This window comes from Pygocentrus nattereri, chromosome 23 (assembly GCF_015220715.1).
Source record: "Pygocentrus nattereri isolate fPygNat1 chromosome 23, fPygNat1.pri, whole genome shotgun sequence".
Lineage (NCBI taxonomy): Eukaryota > Metazoa > Chordata > Actinopteri > Characiformes > Serrasalmidae > Pygocentrus > Pygocentrus nattereri.
This window is the reverse complement of record NC_051233.1, coordinates 20,510,430-20,531,549: the sequence shown is the minus strand read 5'-3', so window position 1 is coordinate 20,531,549 and position 21,120 is coordinate 20,510,430. Positions and strand designations below refer to the sequence as shown.

The 21,120-nt window shown below is 37.2% G+C and overlaps 2 protein-coding genes across 10 annotated transcripts in view; both read right to left on the bottom strand.

Moving 5' to 3' along the window:
• The window catches only part of fcho2 (FCH and mu domain containing endocytic adaptor 2), a 108,861-nt gene extending 108,091 nt beyond the window's left edge, over positions 1-770 (bottom strand). For 2 of the 8 annotated variants that reach the window (XM_017698535.2, XM_017698552.2), the window contains exon 1: positions 459-769. In XM_017698535.2, coding sequence (XP_017554024.1) covers positions 459-491 — 33 coding nt within the window. In that variant the 5' untranslated portion in view covers positions 492-769. Of the gene's footprint in view, positions 1-458 lie in introns of all 8 variants that reach the window. The other 6 variants (XM_017698542.2, XM_017698589.2, XM_017698561.2 and 3 more) reach the window with 6 other exon arrangements.
• A 5,064-nt stretch (positions 771-5,834) lies between these two features.
• Positions 5,835-21,120, bottom strand: part of tnpo1 (transportin 1) — a 36,317-nt gene continuing 21,031 nt past the window's right edge. The window contains exons 13-24 of one of the 2 annotated variants that reach the window (XM_017698602.2): positions 18,710-18,881; positions 18,498-18,584; positions 18,309-18,416; positions 18,016-18,174; positions 16,718-16,805; positions 16,205-16,303; positions 13,919-14,014; positions 10,737-10,812; positions 9,472-9,571; positions 9,255-9,329; positions 8,752-8,891; positions 5,835-5,912 (exon numbers count right to left, since the gene is read on the bottom strand). In XM_017698602.2, the coding sequence (XP_017554091.1) occupies positions 8,784-8,891; positions 9,255-9,329; positions 9,472-9,571; positions 10,737-10,812; positions 13,919-14,014; positions 16,205-16,303; positions 16,718-16,805; positions 18,016-18,174; positions 18,309-18,416; positions 18,498-18,584; positions 18,710-18,881 (1,168 nt within the window). In that variant the 3' untranslated portion in view covers positions 5,835-5,912; positions 8,752-8,783. Of the gene's footprint in view, positions 5,913-8,751; positions 8,892-9,254; positions 9,330-9,471; positions 9,572-10,736; positions 10,813-13,918; positions 14,015-16,204; positions 16,304-16,717; positions 16,806-18,015; positions 18,175-18,308; positions 18,417-18,497; positions 18,585-18,709; positions 18,882-21,120 lie in introns of those variants that run through there. The other variant, XR_001857897.2, reaches the window with a different exon arrangement.

Below are 21,120 nucleotides of genomic sequence, written 5' to 3'. Positions count from 1 at the left end.
TCTCTCACTCGAACTTAATCACGGAAGAAAATGACGAGAAAAAATACTCGGCGAATGACAGCGACACCATCCAATCAGCTTCCCGAACAGGCCCATCAACATTCCAGGACATTCGCTCACAACCAATCACACCGCAGGGAGGTGGACTCCAGTTGGCTGCTGGTGTGAGTCGTTAGCTGTCGGAGGCCCAATCCCCGGGCTGGCGGAGAAGGCGCTCGCCGACATTAGCAGCAGGGGCAACGGGGCAACAGTGCTCACCGTGTTTCCCCTCAACCGTGTTTTACCGGTAAGCTTTCTACAAGGCGTGCTGAGAAGCAGACACACAAACCGGCCTAGAAATAAAGCCCCCGTTGAGCTTTTTTTACAGAAAGGGAGGGACGTGAAACGAACAAGTGGCTTTGGACCCGGCTAACCAAACATACAACAAACACGGAGAGAGAAAACAACAACAACCTTACCCAGAAATTTTCCAGGAAATAAGGCGTTATCATCTTGATGTCCTCCCTTCTCTTTACGGCCGCTCGTCTCCTTCACCTTAATTGAATTTCAGTTTCAATTGACGCACTTAATCCGCCGTCCTCCCCCCGGTTTTGTTGTGTCTGCGGCTTTTTCTCTTTTTTTTTCCTCCCCTTCGCTTGTCGTTTTTTCCTCCCTCTGATCCCGAGACTCCACCTCCTCCACCGGCGGAGTTGCTTCTCTTCTCCACAGTCCGGCAGCGGCTCTGCTTCAGTGTGCTCGCTCAATGAAGGAGAAACAGCGACCCCAGCGGTGGGTCCAGAAGACCCCTAACAACCCCTCAGCTATCTTTCAGATTTTCTAAATGTGTGTATAATTGGCTTAAAGTGGCTGAAGTGTAAACGTCAGTCGAGTGGTCTGATGGTTAAATGGTTTATTTGTAGAGAAACTCACCGATATCTTTACAGTGGTGTTGATAGGAACCAGACGTCTAGATGTTTCCAACACAAATAGAGCCACCAGTGAACTTACACACATCTCCTGCGTTGTTTTGTGTCATGCTGATGATGGTAAAATTGTGGAAAATCTGAAAAAAGAAGTCTTTGGGGACTATTTTGCCTAAGAACACCTTTCATGTATCCCTTCACCATATATTTTAGATCCCAAAGCTACTGTAAAACAATGTCTCAGGCATCAGGCAGAGTTTCCCTTTAAGATGTAAACAAAGTCATTTAGAGTGTTTCTTTTCAACAGTAAATTCAGGAAAACATGCATTAAGCTATCCAGAATCATGTTAGCCCATTTCAGGAGCAGCACTTGATTTTTGCACCATAAATATATTCCAGATCTTTAATCGAAGTGAATGTGTTCAGCTAACAGGACTGAGGGTAACATCCATCCATCCATCCATCCATCCATCCATCCATCCATCCATCCATCCATCCATCCTCTAAGCCGCTTCTCCCTCAGGGTCGCGGGGGTAACACATTTTTTATGACTCATAATGGACGACTCATGAAAAAGGATGTTTCAAACATCAGCTGTTAAACAGATTCACATATTAATGCAAAAATAAGATTTTTGAAGTATTGAAATTATTATATTTCAAGATTTTGTGTTTAAAGTGCTGAGACAGGTAAAAAAAAATGGCCATTTTATTCATGTTTTCAACTATTTATCCAAAACAAGGATGTTGTCGTACAGAACGCTTGTCTTGATGTACTGATACATAAATCTTTGAAATGTAGTGTCAGTGGGACACAACTGGCACCACCTTTGTGGAATCAGCCCTAACACATTTAGTAACTCTAGTCATTGATGACATTATAATCCATTTTATTTCTTCCTGAAAAACTTTGAGCAAACGTGATTTAGTATGTTAGTTATGTTTGCACTTGGGAAACTCTATTAAGAGGAATTATACTTGAAGGCTCTGCAAGCAAATCCAGTCAAGGACTGTGATATTTCAGACTTTACAGAAGCGAAACTTCAGACGTGAGAAGGAAAAAAAATACCATTAATAGTTCCAACTAGGCTTGTCACAATTATTACATCATCAGCCAATCACAACTGTTTGAGATAATTGCAATTGTGAAATTTTACTGCATTATTTTCCACAATCCTATTGTAACATAACGCATGTTGTGAGCCAGATACATTGTCATTAGTAGGCTTGAGTCAAATAAATGAACTTCAAACTGAAGCCTTTTAACTGTTTGCATTAAGAGGAATGTTTGTTCATTTGATGGCTGGTATACCGAATGCTAATTTTAGCATTTATGCTTGCAGAACAAGTATTTTTCGCTCACATTTTCAGTCTCAGGAGAAAAATGTAAGCTTTGGTCAACAGTTACTGCAAGGCCATTCTTACGTGCAGTGCATCACCTTGTTGGCTATAAAGAGCTAGCCTTGCAAGATGCTAATTTAGCTCCTTTAGACTTTGTGCTACCCTGACGGAGAAGCGGCTTAGAAAATGGATGGATGGATAGACTTTGTGCTTTCTAAGTAAAAATCATTAACCGCAGTTAAAAAAGATGGTTCTATATAGAACCATGAACACTCATGAACACTTAAATGGTTCTTTGCATTGATGGGAAATGTGCATGAGTATGCTATAGAAAGTTCTACCCAAGAACCATTTAAAAAAGTGTTCTATACAGCACCCAAAAGGGTTCTTCTATTGTTACAAGCTTGACACTGTAACCATTTTCAGAAAAGTTCTACATAGAACCATCTAAGTACATTTGCCATCAGTCTGAAGAGCCCTTTCATGATGCAAAGAGCCCTTTTAATCAAGCTAAAGGGTTCTTTGCGTGTTCATGGTTCTTCATAGAACCATTTTCTTTACTAAAGAATGCTTAAAGCACCATCTTTTTTAAGACTGTACAATTATTTGTCAGCTAAAATGTCCTGATTGTTACTGGCCTGGTTTCAACATTGGTTTTATAGTTCTTCTAATAGAAAAGCCTGCTTACCGTCTACCACTCACGTCAAATTAATCTACGCTTCTACAAATATGCCCCAACTTTCAGGCCAATGATCTCACCACGCTTACTGCAAAGCAAAGCATGTGCATGGCAAGTATATACCAGTTTATGAAAACAGTTTATTTTCAACAATGTACAGATCCAAGCAGAGATACAAACTCACGTCCATCACAAGGTCATACAAATGTCATTACAAAATTACAACAATATAGATTCTTTGCATGTTCCAAAATATTTGGTGGCCCCAAAAGAAATGATTACCTTCACATATTTCCATCTCTAAAATTGAGCAGCTTGCCAAACAAAAAATAATCAATAAATCAAAGTTCTTCCATAACAGCAATGGTAGCTCATGAGCAAAAAGGATTTACATAGTTATTACATCATTTCCTAACTATGATCTCCCCTAACATAACATAATACAGTAGTTGGTGCAGTGCTAAAGTGACCATTTTTAAATAGTACTTATAATAATAAAAAAGAAAAACTACTGTATTTAAGATTGTGCAATATCTCCAAGCAAGCAGTCTCCTAGCAGTACAGATTTCCCCCGAACGTATCAAGTGTAATTTCAAGGCATCACAGTAAATACTGCATGTAAATGTCGTTAGCATAAGCTGCTACTATACACATACAATTGTGCCACTTTCTCTCCCACTCTGTTATTTCATAATAACAGCTCTGAAGTTCTTAACCGTAAAGTGGATAAAGCTACAAACAACAGACATTCCACTTTTAAAAATCTTATCTGTCTTCGATCCCCCGCCCCCCCATACTGTAAAACTTTTTTCAGCTAGGAAATATTGAGCTATTAAGTCATTAAATCAATGCCTGTTTTTTGTACTGTAGTGTTAAGATAGTCTTTGCTGATAGGGTGAAGTGTTCAATGCTCAATCTACCATCTTATGATGATCTTTCTAGGACAGGGCTTTTGGGAAACCAGGCCCTGGGCAGAAGAATGTATATTCATTTTCTTGTTGCTGTGTTACTCATTAGGCCATACAGGGGGAACTGGATGGGGGGGGAAAAGGAAGAAAAGAAAAACAAATAAAACAAATTTAAACACAATATGATAAACACACCTCCTGAGGACTCTACAACATAAAATATTCAAGTAGAAAACATCACATAGCAGCGTTCATGTTTTTAAGACGACACTAACAGCATTCGGTTTTTTACATTTTCAGTGCGACAGAAGCGGTACCACCGAAGAAAGCCGAGCCTTTCAATCTGCCGACAGGTTGAAACAGCTGGAATGTGACAGACAAACTTTCAACAATTTTAAACACATCTACTGAACAAACATTTAGTAAATCACAAAGTCAAAAAAGCCTGATAATATCCCATGGAGTTCAGATGGCACTTAAAACAGGTTGCTTTCTTCAGTCATTATGAATATAGATCTTAATACTACTAAATACTTTCTATTCCTACTGTACTTAGATAATCTAATGGACCATAGCTTTGCTTGTATGAACAGCTGCATTTACATTTAAAAAAGGATCTTTTAGTAGCTTACTGAAAGCAAAGCATTCCTATAGTACACGGACTTCCAAGTACTGAAGACTGACAAAATAAGTTCTGTGTCAATAGGTCTGACCTGCAGAGCTATTTCAACTTAATTATTTCAATGTAATTATCATCTGACACTCTAAAGACTATAACTGATTTCTGAAGTAAAATGCCCTCTTTATTCCCTGGGATACGTTCAGGCAATTTGAAGACTTGCAACACTGTATGCAAACACTGACAAACAAAAAAGTAGTTTTGACATAAGACAATTTTTCCTGTTAACTTCAAATGGGAGGTGATGCTAAAAGAGGAAGCAAAAACGCAAATGAAGTTGCAGTAATTCATCAAGAGGGGATCAGGAGGCAGCAACGTAAATTGCTAATAGGGCCACCAACATGCATAAATCAAACACTTAAGTACCCTTCTTATTCTAGTCAGTCAAAAATGTCATTACAAGCATTTCCAAAATCATGCTCTCTGTAAACTAAGCAAAAACAAGTAGACACTGGAAGATGTCAAAAAAAAACAAAAACAAAAAACAAACATTTCTTGGATATGATTCATCAGTCCATGAAAAACCTTCTAACTGAGATCAGAGACCGTGATCACAAATTCACATGGAAAAAGAAAAGAAACAGGAGATGAGTCCAACACCTTTGCACAGGAAGTAAGTCACTGTGTTGTGATGTACCCCAGTATATCCTTCACCTTATGCATGCTTACGGTAATGAATATTTTAAGACAAATCACTTGTTAAAATCACAAAAAAAAAAAGCACGTACTTATTACAAATGTTTTTTTTTTTTTTTTTTTTTTTTTTTTATTTTTGGACCCTCACTTTTCTTACTCTTACGTTATGAAGCAGTCATCTCGTTTTTAGACAGTATACCTTTAAACTTGGTAACTTTTCATCATTTACTTCAACAATGTTCCATCTACTGGCTGTGCAGTGCAAAAAAAAAAAAAAAGGCATTGACTTCTCTGCATTTTCATGAAGTGAAGTTATACCTTGTAACACTCCCATGTGCAGTCCTGTACCTAATGGGATCATCCTGTCTAGAACTTCCACCTGATCCAGTACGGCTTGATCCAGTATTGTGTGGTTTGATCCAGAAAGATACCTTCTCTGCAGATGGAATCTGGCATTCTTCCTAAATTCTGTCTAGACATAAAAATGTTCTTTTTTTATCCCCATGATTTCCTCGTCTATGTTTTAGATCAATGAAAAATGAACAGTAAAATTCTCTAGTTCAGTTGGCTGGGCATGTAAAGGTTTTCTTTCTTGATGTTGCTTTTTTCTTGAGTGGAGTGCCACAGCAAACAACTCCCTCCCACCCCATCTAGAGGGATTTAGGGGTCCATATACCCCACCCCAGCCACACCACCCTCCCCCCCCATAAAGGGCAACATGTTCCCTGGGGATTTGAGGCTCCCGTGCTTTTTTCCCCCCACAGTCACCTAAAGCAAAGTAAAGAAGATAACAGTTAGGTCTGCTTAGTGAAATTTTCAGCCAACATACATCTGCATGCAATTCTGTATTATGTACAAAGCATGCAGAATAATGTGCAATGAGAAAAATAATTCACATATTTTCCAGTATTTATACATATGAAATGCTCTTATAAAAATTTAATTATTAATTGATTATAATTATTAATTTACATCTAAAGTACTGTGCAAAAGCCAGAGACCAGCCATTCATTCATTTAATTTCCAGTCAAAATACCATTAAGTGCAAGAACATTTTTTCCAATAAAACCCTGTTTAACATAAAAAGACCCAGAAGCCTCAGTAACTAAATATTGTACCATCTTTTTCAGTATTTAGTTTGTCCACTCTTTTAGTGATTTTGCTTTCAGTTTTTTAAAGAAATCTGCAAGGAATATTTTCCACACCTTCAAAGTTCAGTCTTAGAAGTTAGCTGTATTTTCTGATTTTCCACAATCCTAATGGAATTTCCCCATTTGTGGGATTACAAAAGTATCACTTAACAATGATCCCTATTACAAATTTAGACTCATAACCTTCATCCAAACCTTAAATGTCTACTTTTGGTGTTGTATCGCATTTTTTTGTCGTATTTACTTTTTCTCAATAACAGCTTCTGGCCTCAGACTCATAGCATGGAGTTGTCTTCTCACAATGGAAGGATGGACAGAAACACCTGTGGATTTTTTCAGATATGAAGAAAGCATAGAGCCTGATTTTTCTCCTCTCTCCCCACTGAAAGCTTTAAGCACTGTTTATCTGAAGGGACAGCTTTGGTGGTCTGTCTTGCATGGTCATTAGGAGTCACATCTTCTTTATATTTTTTATTCATTTTTTGAACTTCAGTTTTGCAAATTTCTGTTTTGCACTTATTTCTCTTTGACTTTCTCCTGCCTTTTGCAAGTGGATTATTTTATATCTAATCTCCTCAGAAGTATCACTTTTAGTCATTTTAGATACACCTGTGAAAATCTGAAGGCAGTTGAGGTAAGTTTGGGTATTTACTTGTGTAAATATCATTGTCATTTTTTTATGTTCAATATCCCCCCCCTGCCCCAAAACAGTGAAATATGAATAATCTCTGACCTTTGCGCAGTACCATGTTTCAATCAGTTACATATATATACAAATGACTATGTATTAAATTTTAGTTTTATAGCAACATATTTAATCTAAACCATTTCTTTACATGGAAATTATAAGTACAAATTTTGCTGGAGACCTTGTGTGTACTTAGCAAATGATGTAATTTTTTTTATGCTATAATTTTATACTGCTATTTTGTGGCTCTTAATTAACTGCTCATTACCATTACGTTTCACTACAAAAGGCATAGTGATGTATGTGTTATTTATACAACAAGTCATTCCGGCCACGCAAGCTGACTGTTTAATAAGCGTTCTAACCGTGCTGATATTTCACCATAACATCACAGGATTTTCACCAACACTGTATCACTCCGCTGAGATGCCGTTGCTAAGCAACAACTTTGAGAGAAGATGCTCAAGCTATTTGAACGTTTTTACTTCTTACTTTCCGCACAAACAGAAAATGGATCATTTTAAGATCACACTTAACCAGAGGCCCGCGACCCTGACGGAGAAGCGGCTTAGAAAATGGATGGATGGATGGACTTAACCAGAGGTGGATGAAGTACACAAATCATGTACTTGAGTTAAAGTAGAGATACCCAAGGTAAATATTACTCCAGTAAAAGTAGAAGTCCTTACTCTAGACCTCAACTTGAGCAAAAGTACAAAAGTATTTGCCGTCAAATGTACTTAAGTGTCGAAAGTAAAAGTACTAAAAGATTAATTATGGCTCTGATGTCCTGTTATCATTTTTGCAACAAGACTCGCTTCCTGAACTCATTTTAGGTGAAAATCCTCCAGCATCTCTCTTGGTAAACCAGTCTTTTAATAGAACGTCATTAATTAGTGACGCTGATGTCTATTAAAATGATTCTAAGCAAAACCACTGAAGGTAAACAGTTTCCATCAGGGAGAACCGAGTGGCTCTGAAATCACTTTTTACACACAAGCAAAGTTTAAGATTACTTTGTAACTTTGTTACAAGTTGAATAAAAACTGGCTTTAAACTCAGGATCACAAATAAGTTTTCCTTTACTGTATTGATCTGTAGGCCTCTGTTCATAAACATAAACTAACCAAAACTAATTGACTGTAAAATGAAAGTGTTTGTATGAATTCAGAAAAAAAGAAACCTGCCAGTCACGACCGCATGTGTACATAATTCTATATTGTGGTCTATTTACACAAAGTTAGGTTAGTTCATCATTTAGGTGACGTATGTGCTCCCAAAGTTTTACGCTGCTGCGCTGATGTTGAACCGTGTGCTGCACTGGGTCGGTATGACCAACAGGTCAAAACCAGCTCTAAACAAAGTGACCGCTGGTCCCTGATTGGTGCTCTGGCTTTGCGCTTCTTTTGTTTTAACATGTTACATTTTTATACACACAGAAACCAAAAGGAACGACAGATTTCTTAAAATGTAGTGGAGTAAAAAGTCAGATATTAGACTCTGAAAAAGTCGCCCAAAATGGAAATACTTAAGTAAAGTACAGTTACATGAAAAAACTACTTAAGTACAGAAACAAATTACATTTACTCTATTTTGCAATAACACTGCCTCTCGTCTTCTATTGCTTAAGTAACTGAAACATGACAATATAGTGGAAATTAGTTACAGTACTTAAATTATCAGCATGTGTCAGAATACTGCTAATTCATTATTGAGAAGGTATAGGCAATCTAATATTAAAATAAGTTGCTGAGTTTAAGACATTTACCTTATACAGCAGGCCAGTTTCTCCGGGAGTGGTTAGACTCCATAGAAGGCTGCAAGTCGCTCTTTAAGAGGCAAGGGGAACTGGTCGGAGAAACGCCTCCAATTCTCTTCTCCAGCCTGATTCTTAAACCCATGTAAGATCTAACAGAAAATATACATGATACTCCAGCATGCCATTAACTTTCAGATCCATTTACAAACTAAATCAGACAGGATCCTAAGCAAAAAACAGCTAATTTGTACAAATATTATATATTTAAACCTCATCAGTTGAAAGTTTAAATTGAATCCATAAACAAAGTTTAATTCTGAGTATAAAGCAACACGATTACGTTTAATCTAGGATTACAGTCACTATAATCTAGGATTAAAATGACACGTCTTATGTAACCCTGAATAATTTTATACTAGTTTTAAAGTTTGGTGCAACTGGATGAACATATAAACATTTATTTAATCCATTTTCATTTTAAGTTTAATCTATAAAACATTAAACATATTTACCTTACAGAACATGTCTCGTAGATCATCTTTAGGGTTTACCCATGATGCAACGGCATCACAGAAAAAGATAAAATCCTAGAAACAAGATCATCAAGAGGCAAAAGTTCATAGCTCTTTCTCACTTGGTTTTCCCTATATTTTTTCCAGAAACAATTACAGCACAAATTTAGAATGAACTGAATGTGGCTGTAAATACTTGAATATGAAAGCGTCTCACCTGCACCACACCTCCAGGGTTGACTGTGATCATGGTGCAGATTCCCCTGAAGGCAGAATCTTTTTCCTCATTGTCTCTTATATTGCGTAGTGAGGTGCACCTAGTGAAGGAGAAAAGTCCATTTTCAAATGACAAACCTATGCAGTTACTCTGAAACTGGAAAAAGTACACCGAGTATATTACCATGGCTACCACCTCAGAGCACCTTAAGATCAGAAGTTGTAGATGTTTGTAAGATCTGATTAAAATATCCAAAAAGCATTGTTTAATTTTAAAGCTAGAATACAACATACATTTAGCCAAAATGTTTTAAATAGCATTGTTTATTTCCTGTTTATCATCCATAAGTTTATTTCAGTTTTCATTATTAACCCTTTTTTTGAGTATACTTAAAAAAACTGACCAGGTCAGTTGCCACATTCCATATGCTACACATCTAATCTATTACGAGAAAGTACATTGTGTCACGTCCCATAATTTTACTTGAGCTTCACTGACCATTTTACATGTACAAATAGGTTTATTTGGGAGAGAAAAAATGTAAAAGCACCTTGTATGCTGCCAATTTCTGTTTCAAGGAGTTTGGAAGAGGCTTTTTAGGATATCACCATGCAGCTAGAGGGCTCTACATCTCATGGGACATTTGTTTTTCTTTCTTTTTTTTTTCTTTCTTTTCAGGGGTTCACTATAATAAGCAAGCATGTGACATTATCCCATGCATTCAGATAGTCGTTAGCAACAATAAAAGACAGCAACAGAAGTAAAAACTAAAATAAATCAATACGAAATACATGAAGGTGCTACTGAGGCAAATTAAACAACAAGACCTAGAAGGACAGGGTTAGTCACATGGCAGGTAATGAATCGTACAGAACAGAAAAGAGACAGAAAGAAAGACAGAGGGAAGAGAGACAGAGAGAAAGGGACAGGGAGATAGATGCCCTATCCCAAATCTCTTCAACTGACTCCTATAATCTTGTTTTTACTTTTTTTTTTTTGATGTAGGATCATGTACAGCGAAGCGGCTCTAAAACAGTTTGTTTTTAGCTTTTTCGACCATTCTTCAAATTGTGATTCAGCAGGATGTGGAAGCAGAAAGAGGAGGCTTTTTAAGAGTACTGGGACAAGGTTCTAGAGCATGACAGTGGGAGAGAGAGAGAGAGAGATAGAGAGAGAGAGAGAGAGGGGGGAGGCAGTGGAGAGTGATACAGAGAAGATAGAGAGATAGAGATAATGAATGAAATAAAAGATTGAATAATACACACCAGGGTCTTATAAACTGCTGTAGCATGGGTGCCACCTCTTGAGGACAAACGTAACCAAGACGACCAATTGTTATTGCTAAGGTAACGCAATCACGGTTATACAGCACCAAACGCCAACCAAGACATGAGCGAATGGAGGGGAGGAGGAGAAAACAAAAAAGAAAAACAAACAAACAAACAAACAGACAACTCAGAAACAGAACTCAACAGAATCTGTGTATGAGAATAAACACAAGATTTCACTAGTGCTCTTCACAGCCCCAGACTAAGGGGTAAAATGTAAAATATGACACTCTAAAAAGAAACATCTCATTTAAGGGAGACGTCTTAGAAAACAATGCGTCTGCCACATAAACATTGCCACTTTTTTAGACAAGAAAAATTACAATGTCATGTACACTTCCAAGTTATTCCTGTACTTCGTGCTATTATTGTTTTTATGGTATTGTTATGAATTCCATATATAGACATGGAGAAAAGTGAGTGCACTTGGTAATCAGAATTGTTTTCTGAGATTTTCTCCCTTAAACTCACAAAAATCTTTAAATAGAACAGAAATGTCTTTTCTTTGTTTGTTCTTTTTTTCTAAGAAAAAACATTACACCAAGCAAACTACATGGAGAGGACTAGATTCCACCAGGATCTTTTAAGAGGCACAGAGGAGGAGGACCTGAGTTTAAGAGACACAAAACTATGCAACATTCTCATTAAAGACAGGCATTTATGAACAGTCCAATGAGACATGCAAAAAGCAGATGATTGGCTCATTAGAGAACATAGTTCAGTGCAGGATAGGCTAATCCATGGTAGCCCCCCTCCCAAAAAAAAAAGTAATAGAAGGCCATAGGACTGCAAAAACTATCATAATTTGCCTGTAAGACTCCAAAATTGTCATCTTAAAAGTAATGTGCTGTGCATTACCAGTGAAGTAGTAAAATTTATCAGTACATTGATTTTGTGTTTAATCCAGTCTTTACTTAGAGAGAAGGCTTCACACACACTGATGAAGAGGTGGGTCACCCATGTAGGATTGCCAAGTATGTGTAATTGAATGAGTACATCGCTTCATGAAGTGCAGAGTGTAAACTCTACCAGCCTGGCCAAATGCAATCCCCTTAAGACTCTCAGTCCCAGACTGCAAACAGCATCTCTGCTAGTGATGCACTTTTTTTTTTATACTAGCAGAACCGTCTAGACATTCTGGAATTATAACAACACCTGCCTCATCCATTAAAAAATGCACTTGCCCCAATATAATTTCTACATGCCTGTCAAATCTAAGTCAGTGGGCTAAAGACAGGGATTGACCCCAAGGGCATTTTCACATTTAAAACGTTACCAGTAATGCTCGGGCTTGCAGCTCTTAGACCAGGATACCCACATAAATGTGTCATTTTACGAGGATATATGTATTCAAATTTGCAGTGGAAGTCCCTATAAACAGGGTGATGAGCTCAGCATGAATGGCCAATAGCTCCTTCACAATCATGTATGAAATTACAATCCTGCATAAACTGAAAACTCAACAGTATAATCGAAAGCGTCACAGGAACTGCTTTGCCCTCATGTTGTGCTGCTTTCATGCCAAGGGCAGTTTTTTTAAACTGCTTCTTAAGTTGTATGCCACTAGAATAATGTACAAAATACACTTCCATGACTTTTTTCACTTCATTCATATTTGCTGGCCGTAATACATTGTTTTCCCCATAAAGTATCAGCTTCTGTTCACTCAAGAGCCCTCCCAAATTCTACCCTTCTTGTTTAATTACCAGTAAATTCCAACTTTAATGTGTTGAAAGGGGCCTGAGGGGCTTCCTGTCCTTTATTGGCCGAATTTGTATCAATACTGGAAAATCTGTGAAACATCAATATCAACTGACTAATGTTTCTCATTAAAATACTGATTTTAATGGAACGTATTACTAACATGCACCTATTATGCAAAATGACTTTTGTTGTATGCACAGTCTTTGTTGCTTATTTTCTCAGCAGATTAGAGCATGAAAAACCTTGTCACAATGTGGTGAGACAATGTTTTAATCCAACTGTTTAATGATGGTCATTGGCCAGTGAATTGGTCCTATACCTCCACTATTATATAAAGAAACATTATGTGTATATATATATATATATATATATATATATATAAGTGAAATAGTAGTTGAAAATATGCTTTACTGAAATGCTCAGCATCACTAACTTGGCAATTCAAACGGTACGCTTCCTCAATGTGTGTGAAGCCTCTCACACAGCAAAGTGAAATACTCAAAGAGACACTGAACAGCTGGTTTGATTTTGGAGATTCTGTGGATGACATTGTGTTTGATAAAGAAAATGGAGATCAGAGGATTAGCTATCCTGCATCAAACATAAGCCATCCTCAACTAAACAACATTCAACATCTATTGGCAGATATGCATTCACATTGAAGAAAAATAAATAGTAACTAAAACAACAGAAACAAACTGACAAACAAGAACACATCTACAAGTACCCTAGTTTCTGGGGAAGTTAGTTAGGGGTGTTATACTTCAGCCTTATGCCAGATCATGATAGGAATCAATGTAGACTGCTATTGTGGCTCAATGATTTGTAGCTCTTATCAGAGGTATTTCTAATTAAAGTTGTGTATAACTGGGACAAAGTTGGCAAAATGTAGGTGCTATACATTTATCTTAACTTCAGAAAAATGTTTAGGACTGAAGAGGATACTTTGCCTCCAAATACTCAGTTAGAAGAATTCAGATTTCTGAAATCAACCATTGTCTCCAAGCTTGTGACACTTTTAAACTAAGGCAACATTTTTGTAATCCCAACTCACTAAAGAACTTTAAGTTAGCCTGAGCTAAAAAAAGAACAATTTCCAACAGTGGTTTTAAATAATCAATCCAATTCAGTCAACAACAGGTTGGACTATTACAAGATTTGCCATGTCCATATAAGAACCCCTTAGTATTTATGTCATTAAGACATTCACTTAGACATCACTGTATTGTTTCCCCCTTTAGCCACCTGCGTTGTATTCAAGTTAACATAGTTAATGTAACATTAGCAAAACTTGTAAAGTCCACCCCTTTGGAGTATGTATGGAGATCGATAGCCACTGCAGAGGTGAAAATGAGGGTTGGGTGAAGAAGCTCCCTCAACAGGAGGCAGCCTTCTCTAGCACCTCCCAGTGATACCTGTATTTTCCAGCAGAGTCTTGGGTGTGTTGGGTCTGTTAATGATCTCTATCAGGTGGTGTAAGACCATGGACACATAGGGCTGCATCTCAGCGCCTGCAAATGGAGAAAGATGTGTTTGTATTAGGGCCAAACTGATATGAAAATAATATCACCAATGCCGACTCAAAGCTGAACTGATGTTCCAGCAGGAATTTGTCCTTTTGCTAGGGCCTCCCAGCTCATCTCATCCTTCGCCTCAATTGTAGAGGAACCATCGCTGAAAACAGTAAAGTCTGGATTTTGCAACCACTTTTTTACTCTCTTAGTCATCACAAGGTCTTAAAAGTTCCAATGACTAATATCAGCTTTAAACAATAAAAATACTGTGCTCTGGGCTGGATGGTCTTTCTATTTGAATAATATTTTAACCATGTTTTTACTATGACTGTGTTTTTCAAAGGGTGCTGAATCTAGGGATGCACCTAGATTTTCACCACTGAACATTTTCAGTGCAACAAAAGAGAAAAAGAGAGAAATTTTGACCAACAAAAAATGCACAAAATCCTTTCTGTGTTAGTGTTATTGTATCTTAGCGAAGCCTTTAATACTGTTAACCACTATCTTGAAAACTCAGGAGGTATCTGAGGCACCGTTTTGGAATTTTTAAAATCATATTTAATTTCTTGTGAGTCCCACAAGGTTCAGTTTTGGGGCCTTTTCAAATATTTCTGAGTGAATGTCACAAAATCTTCTATTATTAAAAAAAATGCAATAATTATCTTTGGTTCTAAAATCCTAAGAAATCACATCTGAGTGTTATCTACTGTTAATACAGTTGAAACATTCTAACCTCTTTGTAAAGCACTTTGAGCTTCCACAGGTAAGAAAAGTGCTCTATAAATATAGTCATTAGTACTAAACAGGACTACAATGAAGTGTTAAAATGAAACACTTTACGAATAATTTTCATTATAGTCAAAATGAGAAAGTAATTAAAACATTCTTCTCTTCTCTCTCCTGTTCTGGTCAGCGCTGACACGTTCAAACAATTTGAGAAGATAAACAGTGAAAATACTGTCTGTGTAGAACTATTTAAAAATTTCCACATAGACAAACAGACTGATTTGCAACCAGTGTTCATGCTCATTATCAATAGTGGTTACAACATCTGACAACTTCTCCACTACAGGTCTGATACCATGACATTCGATACGCAAAATACAACAAAACAACAGAAGCAGAAAGGTATGTTCTTGCTAGCACGCTACGGCCATTTGTAGACTTTTTTTTTTTAAATAATGAAAATTCACAAACAATAGAGTCTGTGGAGAAGGGAGCGTGGCCAAGCGTTGAATGCAAGATGGAGAAGCTGGTCAGGCTTAATGATGATGATATTCACCTGTTTATTGTTTCTGCCCACCTACTTATAGCCACCTCTTTCCTCAGTAGGTGGCAGAGCCCAGAGAGAGAAGGAGACCGGCTGAGACGGAAGAGAAGAGCTAAGCTAAACTAAGCTGAGGGAAGCTAAGAAAAGAAAATAAAAAGAAAGTGCCTTGTCTTAATTCGTCTGTGGGCTGAAAAGCCAAGTGGTTTTTGTGTTGTGCAGAAGTAAACCAGCTCTGCGTCTCCACACCTGCTCCCAGCGTCCTCCCTCCACCCATCCTTTGTTGTAACAGTGTCAAAGTGCAAATTATAACTAAACATAATGGAATCCACTGCCTTGGATGACCAACTCTTCTCTGATGCTGTGGATATTGGATTTCGTGGCACATACAGTAGCCTACTGTAATACTTTTATTAGCTAATTTTATTCGATTTTTTTCAGTTTTGGTTTTCAGCCTTGTGTCCTGGATTTTGCTTTTAGTTTCCTAATTTTCATTCCAGGGCATCACTAGTAAAAGTAATTTAAGTGTGTGTATCAAAGTATCTGTTTTACCTGTGCTGCACTATAGCACTATGCAGCTACTGAAACAAAGCAGAACTCACAAAAGGAAATTAATTTCTATATGACTCATTCAAATCAACAATCATTTACCTCTTTAGAGCTTAAATCAACTTAATTTTGTCCAACAGGATGAAATTATACTGTCAAACCAAATTATTATGGGAAAAGTTTCATCAACCAACCTCGCAAAACAAGGTCTAACAATGAGAAACAATCAATTAGACAACTTGGACAGAAAACAGTCAACAATCTGTATCTTCATCACGTGAAACGTAAACATGAAATGCAAAAATATTGAAGTAACTCTTTTTGCAGCTGCTGCACAGAACTAGAATAATGTAGAAAAAAGCTGTACTTACCCATTTGAATAGAGATCTCTCCAATGGCCCAGGTTGCATTGTTGCACACGGATATCAGTTCTGGATTGAGGTTTGTGCCTAAAATAGGCATGAAATCCGCTAGAAAGGTACATTACATTTTTGTTAGATGACAAATCACTTGTTACAAGATAATATTTTCATTCAGATACAGCGCATATATATATATATATATATATATATATATATATATATATATATATATATATATATATTTAAATACAACCTTTTGCAAATTATTTTTAATGATCATTATTGTTATATCTAAAACTGGCCAGCATCAAGGATTTAACCATCATTCCTTTAGCATGCCTTTTAATGCATGTTGCTGTTTAATATTTATCATATTTAACTTTAAAATTCACCTCTCTTTGCACAGGCATGTCTCTTAACAAATCTGTAAAAACAAGGTAGATCTACTGCACACACACACAAAAAAAGCATTTCCTACCCTGTATATTTCTAAGAAAAATATATTTATGTGTTGTTGCTTACCAATACATGGTTTGACATGCTGGAAACAGGCTTTAGTGAGATCCCCCAACAGGGCAAAAGAACTCTGTCGTACTTCTGGCATTTTATCCTATAAGAGATTTTTTAAAAAGTACAAGAGTAATACAATAGTAAGAAGGCAATTGTGCCATTTTGTAAAATTTTCGGATATAAACATTGAGTGACTGGAATTTTGTTGTATCCCTAATCGATATGCATCAGCCAGCAGCACCAAACTAGCAGGCCAATTTAGACAACCCTGGTTGACAACTATACCTGGCGAACAATGCATGGCGGACTACACCAGCTCAAAAAAGGTGATCCAAAACTCATTCCAGATGAAAGGAAAAAGAGCAAAAACAATGGTAAAGTGTATACTTTTTTTAATCAGTAAGATTTTGATGTAAATCGCTACTTTTAGTAGTACAACTTTATAAAAAAGTTTCTATAGTAAGAATAAATAGTGTAGTAATGTTAGTTATGGTCACCAATTTGCAAGAGAGGTTTCAAAACAATTCCCAGGGTCAGAGACAACTTACTGAAGCAAAAATCTGCCCCGAGATTATTGGATAGCAACATATGCTGAAGATGGATATATTATACTGTTACTTAATCCTGCTATAATAAATACACACACACACACACACACACACACACACTTTCTAAGCCGCTTCTCCCTCAGGGTTGCAGGGGGTGCTGGAACCTATCCCAGCGGTCATGGGGCAGGAGGCAGAATTCACCCTAGACAGTTCGCCAGTCCATCGCAGGGCAGACAGCCAGACATACACATCCACACACACAGACACTCACACCTAGGGTCAATTTAGCATGTCCAATTGGCCTGACAGCATGTCTTTGAATTGTGGGAGGAAACCAGAATACCCGGAGGAAACCCACGTAGACATGGGGAGAACATACTCCACACAGAAAGGACCCCAGTATAACAAATACAAAAATACATAAAGCTTTTTAACTTAACCTTTTTAAACTTTTTTGTTCAACAAAACACAACATGTACATATAGAAAAAATACAAATAAACAATACGTTGTTCTTTAATGTATGTGAATGTGTTGGCATCATATACACGTTCATTTGTATATAATAAATACTTACTAAAATCATTTTCAGTAGCAATTTTCATGGCTGCCTAAGACTTTTGAGCAGTATGTATATGGAATATTTTACAATGGCTTTGACGGTGGCTGAGACAATCAGATTTTAGGAACGAACCTTTTTTTTTTTTTTTAAATTCATGCACAAACATAAATTTCATGTGCTTTATAGCAGATCTGTTATTACCTGCATGCACTGGTACATGAGGGTGAGGATGTTACTGCGGGCCACCAGCTGTTCAATGTTGCCTCCAAGTCCCTCGGCTAGCCCACTGAGCAAATCCAGAGCCACTATCATGAAGTCTTTGTCAGGAGCTTCATAGACTTCAGGTTGAGTCTGATGGAGCTACGAGAGACACAGCACAGAGTCTGTAAAAGGCAGTGAAACAATCTAAAGACTAACTTTTGTCTCTGAAATAATGGATCATTTTTAAGTCAAATTTACAGTGTGTCAGTGTCACTGAGTAAACCCTTCCTCACCATGGCCTGCGCAAGAGTTTTCTGGACCAGATTAACACAGCGCTGATAGACAGGCTCACAGTATGGTAGGAAGCCACTCTGGAGGGCAGTAGCCACAGATGACAGGCACTGCGGAAGGAAACCAGCTTAAAATTAAACATCTAAATTATCTCAGTTCAAGAAAAGGAAGCAACTAAGAATCTTTCCAACCTCCAGGAGAGGAAAAAGGTCTTTATCTTCATCTTTCAGCTGGTTCCACTTCTGAATCAATGGCGGCATCAACATCTGAATATACTCCTGAAGTGACAAGCGAAGTGGTAAGTTAAGAAAAAAAAAGGCATGTTTACAATGTCTGTGGTTGTGAATGTGAGTACACATTTCTGACCAACTGTGCGCGTAGGATGGTGTTTGTTTGTGTTTACCGGTTTGTTGAGATGGAGGCCTACAGAATCTGCCAGTGTGCCAATGGCATCATAAAGGATAAGCAGGTTCTTGTGCTGGTATTTACTGAAGGCAAAGACCAGTGTGTCCAGAATGTAGGCCAGATAGGGCACCAACTCTGTACATGCCTCCTCTTCCAGAGTAGCAAAGGCACTGTGTTAGATCGAGAGAAAGATTGAGAAATACATATAAAATTATTACTTTTTACATGTACCAAAGCTACAGTAATACTGATGAAAATAATGCAAGTCTACCAATTGCAAATTAGACATTAAACGTCCACAGTTGCACACAACACTGCTTTAAGAGCTCAGAAAAATCCTTTTTTTTTAAACCAAAGAGTTTGATTATTACATAAACATCTTTACAGCTTCCAAATGTACTGTTCACTCCTCAGTTCATACAGTCCATATATGGAAACTAAGCTGTAGCCTGTTTTGATCTCATTGTTTGTGATGACTTCACAAAAGCCCCACTCATTTACCTACATCCCCCATTTCAGCCTAGAGCAGTGTAGCCCAGCCCATTAACACTGAAGTTATATGGGCTGTGCTTCTTGAATTAATCGCAATACAAAACAGAGGTCATTTGCAAATATCAGTCTTAAATGCACAGTAACAAAAATAACATATTTAATTCCAAAGCATAAAGATAGATTGGAAAAAGGTCATTAAAAAATGTATTATGACTGTATTCGATAAATAAAACCACACAAACATTAGATCAAGAAAAATAAAATGCAAGGACAATATAAGATCTGGCCTGTTTAAAAGATAATGCTTCCAACAAGCAGCAATGTAATGGTATGTTTCATTTACCACTGTCAATTTTAGCAGTTTTAAAACACAATATTAATGTGAATGTACGTTACTGACCTATGTTGTTAATAACTAGGGATGCACAATGATAGTGAAACCAAATTGGTATCAGTGGATAACTGATTGGAAATAACTGATCAGTGTTGGACCAAGGCTTAGATTTGACTGATATTTCAAACCAATATTCGTATTTCTGAAGAGCTGAAAATTAAAGCGCACTGGGTTACTAAGCTAAAATGTCTGCATTTCATTTATTTTATATTTGTAACTCTCTACAAATAAATTCTAAATTTTTTTGCTTTGCTAAATTGTACCTAGTCATAATGTCCCCATTCTGTAACATGTTCATGCATCTGCACCAGATCAACAGGTACCTAAATGAAAAATATTAGATATTTGCATTACACTTTGAAAAAATACATTCCTCTATATCTTTCCTCTTGTCATTCTATTTTTTTTTTACAAATGGAAATTCTGATATGTTAGGGTTACTGGGCATTTCTGTGTTTTTTTTTTTTGTTGTTGTTTTTTTTTACTTTCTTCTCAGGAGACCATGTGATGTGATGACCATGCATTAAAATGTTTTAAAAAAATCAAATGTTAAAGACCCCTTGCAGACAACTCTTTTGAAAATGGTTAACTCCTCTTGCATTGCGCATTATTACATTCACTGATATTTGTCTCAGATGTGTTACATTTTGCCATTGAAAACAGAGACTTCCTCAGTACAGAACAGGTTCACTCCAGCCCACTGAAGATTGATTCAAGTTTTGAGAATAAAGAATCAAATCTGATTAAGTAAATCTGTGTTTTTGTCTTTGGAGCTGTTAGCTTATGCTACGTTTGTTCCAATATCCACATTAGCACTAAGAACTAGTGTTAGCTTAGCGAAAGCCTAAACAGTTTTATACACAACTATGCAGGTTCATGCCAGTTCACTGAACCCTCTCTAATGTCAGTACAAAGAAGAAAATCTGAGAGGCTAAGCCTGTGTTTTTGTGTGTGGAACTGTTAATGTAAGCTGCTCCCTACTAGAAAAACCGGACCAGCATGGCTGGCAACCAGTAAAATCAGTATATTTTATGTTTTAGATGCTGGTATGCTGGTCAAATAGCATCACCATGCTGGTTCAACAGCTAGACCAACGTAAACCAGCATGAAGACCAGCATGAGATGCTGTTTTTTCAGCTTCAATATCCTTGTTAGCACTAAAAGCTAGCACAAGCTTAGTGAGAAGGCTAAAACATCTTTACAGACACCACAGCGCAGGTTCATCCCAGCTCACTGAAGTTTCACTCATGCAAGTTTTGAGGATAAAGTTTCAAATGTGAGCAGGTAAACGTGTGTATTTTTGCCTAGACCTGTTAGCTTAAGCTACTTTTGCTCCAGTATCCTTGTCAGCATCAGAGGGGAAAGCTAGCTGAGAGAGAAGGATAAAAACAGACACACACGACGACACAGGTTCTGGCTCAGTGACGATGCACTGAAGTACGTTTTGAGAACACAGACTCAAATCAGAGCAGGTATCAGACCTTTGTTTTTGTGTGAGGAGCTGGTCTAAGGTAATTTGAATT